At 31.4% G+C, this 12,798-nt stretch overlaps 2 protein-coding genes across 5 annotated transcripts in view; one reads left to right on the top strand and one right to left on the bottom strand.

Annotated features, from left to right (window-relative positions):
- Window positions 1-2,345, top strand: part of mgl (low-density lipoprotein receptor-related protein megalin) — a 63,247-nt gene extending 60,902 nt beyond the window's left edge. Inside the window, exon 20 of the mRNA XM_088277596.1 lies at window positions 670-2,345. Within this exon, the coding sequence (XP_088133722.1) occupies window positions 670-845 (176 nt within the window). The 3' untranslated portion in view covers window positions 846-2,345. The remainder of the gene's footprint in view (window positions 1-669) is intronic.
- Window positions 2,346-3,166: 821 nt separating this feature from the next.
- The window catches only part of LOC148312246 (alanine aminotransferase 2-like), a 31,516-nt gene continuing 21,884 nt past the window's right edge, over window positions 3,167-12,798 (bottom strand). For 2 of the 4 annotated variants that reach the window (XM_088277605.1, XM_088277603.1), the window contains exons 2-10: window positions 10,764-10,853; window positions 9,944-10,041; window positions 6,961-7,151; window positions 5,993-6,195; window positions 5,775-5,903; window positions 5,085-5,291; window positions 4,748-4,891; window positions 4,278-4,392; window positions 3,167-3,771 (exon numbers count right to left, since the gene is read on the bottom strand). In XM_088277605.1, coding sequence (XP_088133731.1) covers window positions 3,608-3,771; window positions 4,278-4,392; window positions 4,748-4,891; window positions 5,085-5,291; window positions 5,775-5,903; window positions 5,993-6,195; window positions 6,961-7,151; window positions 9,944-10,041; window positions 10,764-10,796 — 1,284 coding nt within the window. In that variant the 5' untranslated portion in view covers window positions 10,797-10,853 and the 3' untranslated portion in view covers window positions 3,167-3,607. Of the gene's footprint in view, window positions 3,772-4,277; window positions 4,393-4,747; window positions 4,892-5,084; window positions 5,292-5,774; window positions 5,904-5,992; window positions 6,196-6,960; window positions 7,152-9,943; window positions 10,042-10,763; window positions 10,854-11,559; window positions 11,676-11,766; window positions 11,963-12,798 lie in introns of those variants that run through there. The other 2 variants (XM_088277604.1, XM_088277606.1) reach the window with 2 other exon arrangements.

Below are 12,798 nucleotides of genomic sequence, written 5' to 3'. Positions count from 1 at the left end.
AAGAAGATGGAAGTTTGAGTGTCCTAGGGCTTGCGACTGAGCATTTGTTTGGCTTTAGCGATCACTTTATACACTTGTGTAATATTCACCATTCAACCCATTATTAAACATCCATATTGCATTAATTTTTTAATGATGTATAAATACGAGTACATTATTGTTGAATACCTTTCGTTAAATGTAATTTGATAAAAAATTAATTCTGTTTTAATTGGGCTCGTTTCATGTGTGTAATTTATTTCTTGACAAAATGTTAAAATAAATATAAATTATTTATTTAATATCTCGAAACAGCAATTAGTTCAATCTATTATTTTAAATAAGGGTTTTAGAAGCAATCATCTTCAAATTATGATTTTTTTTAATGACTGATTTTTACGCCAGCTCATTCTCTGCTACAATAGCTGATGGGTGGTATAATTTTAAAAATCTGTCATGTTGTCATCATCAAATGTTGTCAAGGTTGGATGAGATATTGTTCAATGTATGCTGCCCACGTTCCCTGGTAGGTGGGTCATTCTGATCATTTGTATACATTTATACATAGATCAAAAATTCAACCATAAACCTTATTGTATGGTTCTAAATCCTAGCATTTAAAGATCACAATCAAGATTATTCATATCAGATTTTTTACAGGATAACACTAATTTAATTTCTCCATTTCAGGCATCTACGAAGTCCCGTCGGAGGTGTCAAAGGACAAGGTGGAGTCGGCCATCTTGTCTCCGAGCTCCACAGAGACGCGGGCGGCGCCGGGGGCCAAGCAGCGCCAGCTGGACCCCACGCACCACGACACGGGCAAGGACACGCAGTCGCTCGTGCAGGAGGACCGGGACTGCTAGCGCTCCGCCCCCCCGGGCCCCGTCTGGAGAATCAGTGTCTCCAACGTGCCCAACATCAACTCTCTGTGCAACAACCTCTCCAGTAAAGGTTACGCCGTGTTTTGGTAGAGTGCAAATGTGACATTATTAGTGCTACGCGCTGTCATTGACCGTGACTTTTGGCAGTTTTTTCTACCCAAGTTGACAATTGAAATGTAAACAATATTTCGTTTTATTACTGACAGAAAATATTAGATCAACAATCCTTATACATTTTTTTTACATTCTACAACTTGGAAATCATTCTTCTATCAAGAAGTCCATTGTAATTTATGTTATTATTTTATGGCTTTTCACCCCGTAAGAGTGTTCTAGACTATTATTAATTTTTACTTCAAATCAATTGAATAATGGAAAGATATAAAGTAAATGGATTAACACATTGACCTATTATGGCTCTAATTCATCTTATATAAACTCACTGTTATGTAAGAATCCATTTTTGAGACAATGTTTTTTGGCAGCAATGGAACGATTACTTGAAAGTGACCAGAATAATGTATATCCTAGACCTGGTGTTGATTCTCGGTAGTGAATTTGTTATTGAAAGACATTTTAAACTAAATCATTATTTTTTTATTGGAATAGCTTTCAACTTGAATATTTTCGGGTGTAAGTTATAATTATAAAAGACAGTCTGCACATTTTTATTCATATTTCAACAGAAAGTTGAGTAAAAAAGCTTAAATAAATGAACCAGGATAATGATTGAATAATAAAATAAATATTTGAAAATCAAGTAAATGCCCATTATAACCTCATTTATTGAATTAATTTTTGTAATTTAATTAGAAAGTCATTTATTTTTCAAATACATAGATAAATATTGTTATTAAATATCTTTAAATGTATATTTAAGAGGTTCTATTTTATTAACATGACTCTGATAAGGTTTTAAATTTCTGATGAATACAAAATATTGACCAAAATATGAAATTTCGTAAAGGATATAATACCGAATTCCTAAAATTTGTGCTTCAGTTAACTGTACAACAGAGTAAAAGAAAATGTTTGTCGAATTAACTAATGTCCTTTTGTAATATTTTGAATATCCCTTCGGCAAAGGTATTTTTAAAGTTCTGCAAATGTAAGCGGATATTTGAATGTGTAATTAAGTCGTAGTTTCTGTTGCGATATTTAAATATTGTTTATTGCAAGTTATTAAGAATATACTATATTTGTTTATGAAAGTTATATTTCTGTTTGCGCAATGATGAGTAAGCGAATCGAAGTAAATAATGATTTATTATTATACGACAGAATTCAACTGACGTAGACCGTAGACCGGTAGTTCATAAACAATGGAGTAATTACAATACTGTAGTTTCTATATTTGTGGTTTTGATCTATTACATATGAAAAAGGCTTAAATAGATTGCCATACGTCTATAGTTTTATTTAAATGTTATGTATGTAGGTTTAATATATTGCGAATCTGTTTTATAAGTGTAAATAAAGAAATGTGATGGAATAAAAGAGTAGAATGCGTGGATTTTTATCAGAGCAATGGGGAAGAGAAATATTAATATACAATATCATCAATGTTGCTAATTTTTTAAAGAGAGATAAATATTTTTTTAATCGGGATTAAGGTGTATAGTAAGTTGTAAATATGCTTTTAATAAAGATGTCCACAAGATAAGTCTCTTTGGAGGCTAATCGAAGTGGATCTAGTAGAATTTCTACTGAATGCTTTATTTCTAAATAATTGTGTGATTTTTACATTCCAACATCAAAATCTCTTATAGTTTTGACCGCTTTGTCCTTTGTCTATGTTTTGCACTTCAAATGAATATAAGTTAGTATTTTTAATTCAGGCATTCCTTAAACGAGTCATTCCTCTATAAAGTTTCATTATATTATACACAAATGTTTATTTAAAGGACAATGTGATTTATCTTTTATTTTTAGCGAATGCTAAATGTATCTCGTATGCCATGAAATATTATTAGATGACTACCTGTAAAAATATGAAATTAATATATCATGTGACACCGTCCAATTAAAATACCAATATTCATAAATAAAGTGTTTAGATGTAAGTATTGTATTTAAATTGTCAATATTACAGTTTCTTTAGTTTAAATAGAATACTGTTTTTTATGTATAATTCTTTAGTGTATATTTTTAATAATAAAGTTGATAAATATATTCATTTTAAAGAAGATGAAAAAATAGGTAATACACTTTCTGCATTATCAAACCATTCAAACGCAAAATGTACTTACGGAAATGACCAACATTTTAACTTAGAAAACTTGTTAGTGAAAAGTAAAAAGACATTTTATAATACGTAAACTGTTTTATTACATCAATTGTAAATCAATTGTATTCTGTTACGTTTTTTATTGAACTAATTTTGAAATAAAACCATTTTAATAGCTCAAACAATTCAGTCAATTCAATATTTTGTATAATATGCAGAAAAGTAGTATCTAAAATGAATTATTAATTTAAAATCCTCTTCGCAAGTCTTGCGATGAATATATTATTTTGTAATAAAACATATGCCTATAATCATTATGTTATCGCTCCGGCAAGAAACTGAGCTCATGTTTACAATCGTTAAATGATCAAATCAAAAGAAGTTGTACAGGTACAGGTAGAATGTCCTTTAATATTTTAAATGAATGAGGGAACAAATTGTCTATGTTTTCCATTTAATGATATAAATAAAATTACTACGATTTGTTTAATTTGTGTTATTTATTTTACCAGTTTTATCACAATGCAGATTTTGTGCCAAAATCATTCATGAACTCCTTGTGGAATTTAGAAAATCTCTGCAGCATTTCTTGAAGTTTTTCTGTTTGTGGTAAGATGGTGGTTCTGAAATGGAATGTCCCTTCCTTCTGTCCAAATCCGCTGCCAGATACTATACAGACACCTATAAAAACATGCAACTAAGTGGCCGTTCCAGAGACTCCATGATTTAATTATTTTGCCCGGTAGTTGAGTGGCCATTCCAGAAACTGGATAGCTCGGTCCTTTTATTCAGTAACTGAAAAGCCATTCCAGAGGCTGGATAATTTAATCCTGTTATCCAGTAATTCAGTGGCCATTCCTGAGACTGGTGTGCGGTTTTTTCATCAACACCGACCTTAATTAGTGTACTAATTAAGGTCATATACTAATCACAAGTAACCGCAAACCCAACTCCGATCTGTACAATGTTTTTTGGCCTCTCGCGCTGTACCATAAGGAAGCTAATAAAACGCTTATAAGCGTCTCCCGCTCTACCAACAGTGTGTTAAAGACGCTTTTAAGCATTTCCAACAAATAACATGTTAGGATTGATGAAATGATAGATGATACATCTATTCAAATTCTTCTTAACATATATACTATTCCTTAAATTAATAATATAATAACTAGTATAATAAATAAACAAACCAGTTTTTTCGAGTAATTCAAAGGCATAGAACGTATCCGCTGGCATCCCTTTCTTTTTGGCAGCTTCAATAGCCTTTGGAGGCAGTGTAATTTGAGGGAAAGCGTAAAGGGCACCCTAAAACAATTTTGAAAAATCTAAGACCAAAAACTACACACCAATCACAAATTGTCAATGAAATATTTACAATTATGATATTAAAAAAAAAAACTTCTATGGGGAGTGACAAAATCAAATAAGTATTTTTCCCATTAATTACCTACTGAAAAAAATAGTATAACATTTTACAAAAGTCTATTTTAATGTTCATGATAAGCAAATATTTTTTCTTAAATAAATATGTATTGTACTTATCTAACATAGTTCTATAACGCAATCTCGGAAACAGATATTTTAATAAAGAACTTATCTAAGATGTAAGCAGTTTGATTTATTACATGGCGTGTGTTAAAAATATGCAAGAAATACATACCTGAACGGGATTACAATGAATGCCTTCAAAAGTATTGAATGCATCAGTGACCATCTTAGCTCGGAATGCCAAGGATCCAAGAATCTTAGCCTTTTCTTTAGCAAACAGCTCATATGATGGACTTCCTTTCTTAGGTGGGGCCACCTATTAGGAATCAAATAAAAAATAGGTAATGATGTAAAAAAGATCATTTATATGTGTGTATCTGTAGAGCTATCTACTTTTTTAAACCATACAGTACATGAGAACCACATGGTCTACACTTTTTCACAGGTCACACATAAAATAATGTATTCAATCAAATAAAAAGGTATGAAAAAGAAAATAAAATAATTACCGCGCAATCCATAACAACTTGGCCGATGACATTTGGACAGAGCATGGCAGAAACAGCTTTGAGAAGTGTTGCTTTAACTTGTGGACAGACGTTGACAAGTTCCACGTATCCTGAACGTAGACCACACTCGCCCATGTAGCCCTTGGATCCTGACATAAAGCTGGCGAGCTCCAGAGTGGAGTAGGGGGGTCCCAATTCAGTCAGAACCTGTTGAATGATTTAGGAAATAATTAATTTTTAGAGAACTTTATAGAAAGGTCTTTTGAGTAGGAGCGAGATCAGGTAAGTAAGTAACTCTACTTATTTAGGGTAGGGAAGAAAAATGATTGGGTGTTTGACCAAAAACTCAAGTTCTGAAACCTCTTTTCTTTCAATTTTTATTTACAAAATAATTTGACAACTTAAAAATATGTACAATCTCAATAGTTGAATATATTTTCTTAATAAATGTCACTTTGATGCACTAAAATTTTACCCTTTACAGTTTTTATCAAATTAATTTATGCATCAAAGCAATTTTCTTACAGGTTTAGTTTTGAGAGTGAAAATCCTTATTCCGTTTTACGAATATGTTATTCTTTGTTTTGAATATTGAAAGCATTAACTTTGGATCATATTGACATATTATTTTGAGAAATAAAAACAAAGTCTTTTTATTTCTCAAAATCATATATGATATTCTTTACCTACCTTTTTGAAGGAATAAAACTGCGATCCTTCCGCATAAACATTACCCTGATACACCTCATCAGCAAGCAAAAACAGCCTTTCTTTATAAGCAAACTTGATGATGTTTTCTATATTTTGCCTCGTCAACACCTTAAAAAAAGAACAATACAATTATACTCTTGCAGTTTTGGGAAATGGCTAATTCAGCCAAACACTATTACATCTTCTAATTGTATTACCTGCCCAGTTGGATTTCCGGGGTTGATGATGACAATAGCCCTTGGATTGCAAGTTTTTCTGGCCTCGGTGACAGATCGCTCCAACTCTGAAATCTCCAGACTCCAATTATCTGATTCATTCAGATAATATCCAACCTGAGCTATACCAAACTCCGCTAATGTAGAGGAATACAGTGGGTATTGAGGAATTGGAATGAGACAACCTGAAATAATGGGAAAAAATAATGAATGCATATACTAACTTGTACTGTAATGGGATAACGTCACCATTTTAAGGTATTATTTATTTATTTATTTATTCATACAAACGCCCAGAGGGCTTTTACCAGTAAAAATTCAAGTTCCAAAAAAATATTACATACTTATAACCCTTACCCGCACCTTATGGTGCATAGGGCACTGCATCGAATTGACGCAGTGTTATCTTAATCATTACTTGCATGAAGGCAAGGTGATCACTCTTGCGCTCAGGAACCAGTCCAGGGTAATATTAAATAAATATTACAGTGTAAAATCACTAATATTTATTTTCACCCCCCCTGGGAATTGAACCCGGGACCTCCAGCACGGTGGCTAAACACGCTGACCATTACACCACGGAGGCGGACAAAATATAGAGTTGTTATAAGTATTAGCTACAAAAAAAATATACCTGAGCATGTCGTAAAGCAGGCTATAGAATAGATCTTCCTGGAAAGATATTTAGAAGAAGACCAAAAAATTCAGGGATGCTGCAAAGAGAACATGGTTCGAAGACATGGCCTAAATGACGTTGTCCATGACAGAAGGACCTACAACCTGAGGAAGAGGAGAGCTGACCCCAGCAGTCTTGCGTCTTCAAAGACACAAAACCTTATCGTCTTAGTGTCTTTGTAGACACAAAGATGATAAGTCGGGATGTAGCCAGGAAGAAGAAGATATATACCGTTATCATATTTTCTTTAGCTTAAATTAGATTAAATTCTTACCTGGAACCTTTCCATCAATCTCACAAACGAGGAGATTGAGAACTGATTTGATGGCTTCAGAAGCACCAGAAGTCAGGATGATATTTTCCCAGTGGCTCGGAATGCCGTCTCGGTTAGTGATGTATTCTGCAACGTGTCTTCTAATAACCTCCACACCGAAAGAATCCGAGTATGAACCGATGGACCCGCCTCTGGAGTGAAAATACAAAGACAGTTTTAAAAATATATATTATTTCGTCCGCCTCCGTAGTATAATGGTCAGCATTCTGGGCTACCGTACTGGAGGTCCCGGGTTTGATTTCCGGGGGGGGGGTCAAATAAATATAAGTGATTTTTTTATTCTAATATTTATTCGATATTATCCTGGACTGGTATCTGAAGCGGAGGGCTGACCTCTTTTCCTTCATGTGTTAATGATCAAGATAACACTGCGTTTATATGATGCAGTGTCCTATGCACCATCGGGTGCGGATAAGGGTTTTTGTTAGTGTTTTTTTTATATTTTATTTATTTTATTGAAAAATATTATTTTTCGCATCAATTAGGTTTACTGCTAAGAAGCAATTTAATCCAACCAACCAATAGATTAGTACAGGTTTTTCAATTCAAATTGGAGGTTTTACAGTCCAAATTGGACACTTTACATAACAAATTGGAAGTTTAACAAATCAAATTGGACGTTTTGGAAAACAAATTTGGAGTCATATTGTATGGTATTAAAAGAGTTTTATAAAAGTTTTTTCTAACCCTTATCCGCGCCCAATGGTGCATAGGGCACTACATCGTCAATACGATCAATACGTCAATACGCAGTGTTATCTTGATCGTTAATTGCAAGAAGGCAAGGTAAAACTCTTGCGCTTCAGTGACCAGTCCAGGGTAATATTAAATAAATAGATTGTAAAATCACAAATATTTATTTTCACCCCCCCTGGGAATCAAACCCGGGACCTCCAGCACGGTAGCCAAACACGCCAACCATTACACCACGGAGGCGGATGAACGGTGAAAATTGTTGGTGCTCTTTGTCTCCAATATTGTCTGACTTTGTCTGACGCATAGATTATTACGACTAGGAGTGACTGAAACAGTATACAGTAAGTCCTCTACTTACGTGATTAATTCGTTCCAAAGGTTTTCGTAAGTCGAAAAAAAAATTTTTTTCAGAGATTTTTTTTAGATTTTGTTAGATGGTATGTAATAGTTTATATCTTTTAATTTTTTCTTTCTTTTTTTTTGTGTGTATTTTTCGTTAAAATGGATAAAAACAATAAAAAAGCACATCGCTCACTCCTTTCAAGAACGTCATAAATCAAAATTCATAAATTTTCAGTTGTGCATGTTTTCGGAATGCCCAGAAAATTTGCTATATCCCAGCAGAAGGGGCATATTTTTAACATAATATTTACCCGTTACAGGGCAGAAAATGTTATTTTTGCATTTTGAAGAAAAGGTATTGTTTAATTATTATTAAAAATAAACTAAATATTTTTCAAATGGAGAAAAAACCTTCAGGTTTTACTTAAAAAGATCTGTTGCACAGTATAAAGTTCAGTAAGTGGCTTGATATTTATTTTTAATACATTGTATAATATTTTTAAACTTTAAAAACGTTCTCCTGAAAAATCGAGTTTTTTTTATTTATGACGTTCTTGAAAGGAGTGAGCGACATGTAAAAAGAACTACACCGACAAGACACACCAAGCCACCTGGCTTGGTGGGTCTCTGCGAATTAAAAAAAATATGTTTCATTATTGTTCTTTTAAATACATGTATACAATTTATGTAAAAAAAATATGCGCTAGTTTCAAAGGATATAGTACATACGTGAAAACAAGATAGATCTACATGCATATATTTAATTACACATTATTTTTTGAAGATATTAATCAGATACGTAGGTACATCATTATTATAAATGTACTTTAAATACATACTTATATTTAACTTCAAACTACTGATTTACTATTTATATTCCTCTATTTTTGGTCATTATCGTGGATTGCATTAGTATTTTTATTATTTATCCTACCTACAGACAAGCCTTCAAAGACTTTGTGAGTTCTTTTTAAAAAATGTTTCTTTTTGAAAATGGAAACGCGGAAAGATTTGTTATTTTAATTTCTCACAATTTTTTTAAATCGTGTAAGTACGAATTCACGTAAGTAGAGGACTTTCTGTACGGCCCCGCTTCCCCCTACGACTCCTCGTGATCAAACGCTTGGCACATTTTCAATGGTTTTGTGTCGAGTGTAATCCGTATATCGTAGTCGTTCAGGAGAAAGTGACCAACTAACAAAACCATAAATGTTCAGGAGGGCCATTTAAATCACTTTTGCTTGGCAAGAAAATAAACATCAATACAGTTAGTAATTTTTAACAAGTCAATATATTATACTTCCAAGTTTAAAATCGCTTTGGAATTTAAAGTGTAATGATAAGTTAAGCATGTAGTATTCCTAGGGGTAAAGTAATGTACTCGTAAGTATGCACATAGATATATAAGAACACATAAGTAAATTCACTACCTGAGTAAAAATCAAGAATTAAAATCATACACCTAAGTAACTTCTGTGCTAACTTAGAATCAATTAAATGTATAAACTCATGCCTCTAGCGAGATAGCGAGTGTTTTTGCCTAGAATTTTCGCTCATGAATTACATGAAATTATAGTAACTTTAAACATAAAGAGTAAATCCACTCACAAGTAGGCATAGGCTATGAAACTTATAAAGTCTGAGTAGGGACATGATAAGCGGTATTGTATAAGCCGTACATAGATTTCAGAGTCACGTAATTAAAACAAAGGGTTTTTTCAGGGCAATATTAAGCTAGTAAGATATCAAATAGTCAATAATCACGTTTTTGTAAAAAATGTACTTGGTCACTTTCTCCTGTCTGACGACGATATGTTTTTCGTTATCCACATCATGGTATTCATAAGTAAAACGTTTCATTATTCAAGATAATTATAAAACTCACTTGCATCCTCCAAGAATTGTTCTGGCCTTTTCTTTCATATCTTCAGGAAAACGATGGTCGTTAAGAAGCAGCTCAGGATATGACACCAAAGAAAGAACCTAAAATATGATTTAGATAATGACATTTAAAGATTTTCAAAGGTATGTAAAAATTATATTTAACAGTATTTTAATTTGCTAAAAGATAATTCATATGAAAGGCTTACAATTTTCACTGAATTCTGGATGGAATACAAAAAAAATCCCTAGTGGAAAACCGGTCAAATAAAAACAGTCACGTAAAAAAATAGTACTATCCATTGCTCTTTTCTGTCTTAACCATAGATTTTCATAGGCTCATAGACATTAAAAATGTTAATAGCTGACTAAAAATCATGAACTAAGAAATTGCAACAATACCTATTTGGAATAATAGTAAATAATGTTGCAATTTACGGAACCTGCGTAATGAAATGACTTTCACTGACTGCTATATATAAATATACATTTAAGTAGGTAACATATGTTCTTCTTTTTTTTCTTCTAACCCTTATCTGCACCCATTGGTGCATAGGGTACTGCATCGTAAAGAAGCAATATTATCTTGTTCGTTTAATACGCGAAGGAAAGCCTTGCGCTGCAGGTACTGTAGGGTGATATTAAATAAATATTTTGACTGAAAAATCACTAATATTTATTTTGACGCTCTTGTGAATCGAACTCGGGACTTCCAGCATGGTAGCCTAGCGCTCTTACCACTACATTATGGACACGGACAAACATATCTTAGTGTACGATTTACCTTTTATATACATAAGTATGTATACGTTTAAAATAATTACCTGTCGTATGTACGTCATGGGTATTTGTCCCATTGCATGGCAATCTCCTATGGTGGTTTTGATGGTGTCTTTGAATGGTTTGGTAACACCCTGGAACAAAATAATCCATTTAATTGTCACAAATCAAATCAAATCATATGTGTAACAAAATTATCATTTTTCGTAATATTCGGCGTTCGGTAAAAAAATCAAATAATTTTTAGTAAAGTTAACTCTATAACCCCTGATTGAATAATTTTAAGCTTTTAGCCTGAGTAATAAACCCGCTAATAAACTTAAAATGTAATTTACTTTAAAAACCACGTTAATATGACATTTCAAACTACTTACTGCATTTAGCTAGTTTAAAGAAAGTTGAAAACTGTATAAAACTGTCTCATTAGTCAAAATTGCATATTTTCGAGTTAACGTTTTTTGCCAGTATACCCACGATATGTTGATTTTCACGGTCACTTTTAATTTTGACGAAATGTTATTTTAAGCAAGTTTACACAATGACATGAAATATACACAATGACATTAAAATATATACATACAAAGAAATAATTGTATAATGATAAATAAAATCTGGGTATTTACCAGCAACGACAAAGTAACATAACACTCACTCCTTTCAAAAACGTCATAAATAAAAAAAAAACTTGATTTTTCAGGAGATCGTTTTTAAAGTATTAAAGTATTAATAAAATGTATTAAAAATAAATATCAAGCCACTTATTAAACTTTTTACTGTGAACTTTAAACTTTCTCCACTTGAAAAATATTTAGTTTTTTTAAAAAAATAATTAAACAATACCTTTTCTTCAAAATGCAAACACAACACTTTCTGCCCTGTAGCGGGTAAATATTAAGTTAAAAATATGCCTCTTTTGCTGGGATATAGTACATTTTCTGGGCATTCCGAAAACATGCACAGGTGAAAATTGACGATTTTTGATTTAAGATGTTCTTGAAAGGAGTGAGCGATATGTGAACTTAAATAAAATCAATTAAAAAAACATACATCTTTCAGTTCTTTGTCAATTACTCCCGCTCTGATTGACAAAGGTCCTAGAACGGCATATTCCATTATTTTCATATTAGGATTCACATTATCCATGGAAATACAACGGTTTGCAGTAGCCATAGTTGACAAAATCTGGATTTTCAGAGGAACAAGACAATTCGACCCGCTCTGGGCGACGTGGAAATTACAAGTTAGTTGCTACGAGTATATCACTTGCGAAAATATCTGAGCTCGTTCGTTGTGAACAGACATAGGAAGGTATAAAATATTATGTTTGCACACAATTTATCTCCTGTGTGTCGCTTCACGTAAATTATACAAAGAACAATATTAACCTATTAATGTCGGCTGTCTTTGTTTTATTTTTGATTATTCATAACCTTTTAAGGTTTACTTAATGATATATATTCACTAAGTAAAACATTAATTAAAATGTATATATAAAGCATTGCATTGTATCAAAGCAGTGGCTACTTACTTAAGTGAATACTTACTTGTTATTATTGAAACCAAAAATAATATCTCACCATAGATGTTCTTTTTGGTTTCAATTTTTTGTTTAAATGAAATTCAGAAAATGTAGTCGGAAGTATTTTTTTCATTGGTTATATCGCTCACTCCTTTCAACAACGTCATATATCAAAAATCGTCATTTTTCAGTTGTGCATGTTTTCAGAATGCGCAGAAAATGTAATATATATATATATATATATATATATATATATATATATATATATATATATATATATATATATATATATATATATATATATATATATATATATATATATATATATATATATATATATATATATATATGTATATATATATATATATATATATATATATATATATATATATATATATATATATATATATATATATATATATATATATATATATATATATATATATATATATATATATATATATATATGTATATATATATATATATATATATACACATATATATATATATATATATATATATATATATATATATATATATATATATATATATATATATAT

Source organism: Brachycentrus maculatus, unplaced genomic scaffold (genome assembly GCF_059751285.1).
Source record: "Brachycentrus maculatus isolate JH-2025_06_01 unplaced genomic scaffold, ASM5975128v1 h1tg000047l, whole genome shotgun sequence".
Lineage (NCBI taxonomy): Eukaryota > Metazoa > Arthropoda > Insecta > Trichoptera > Brachycentridae > Brachycentrus > Brachycentrus maculatus.
The sequence above is the reverse complement of the archived record's forward strand: the minus strand, read 5'-3'. Positions and strand labels throughout refer to the sequence as shown.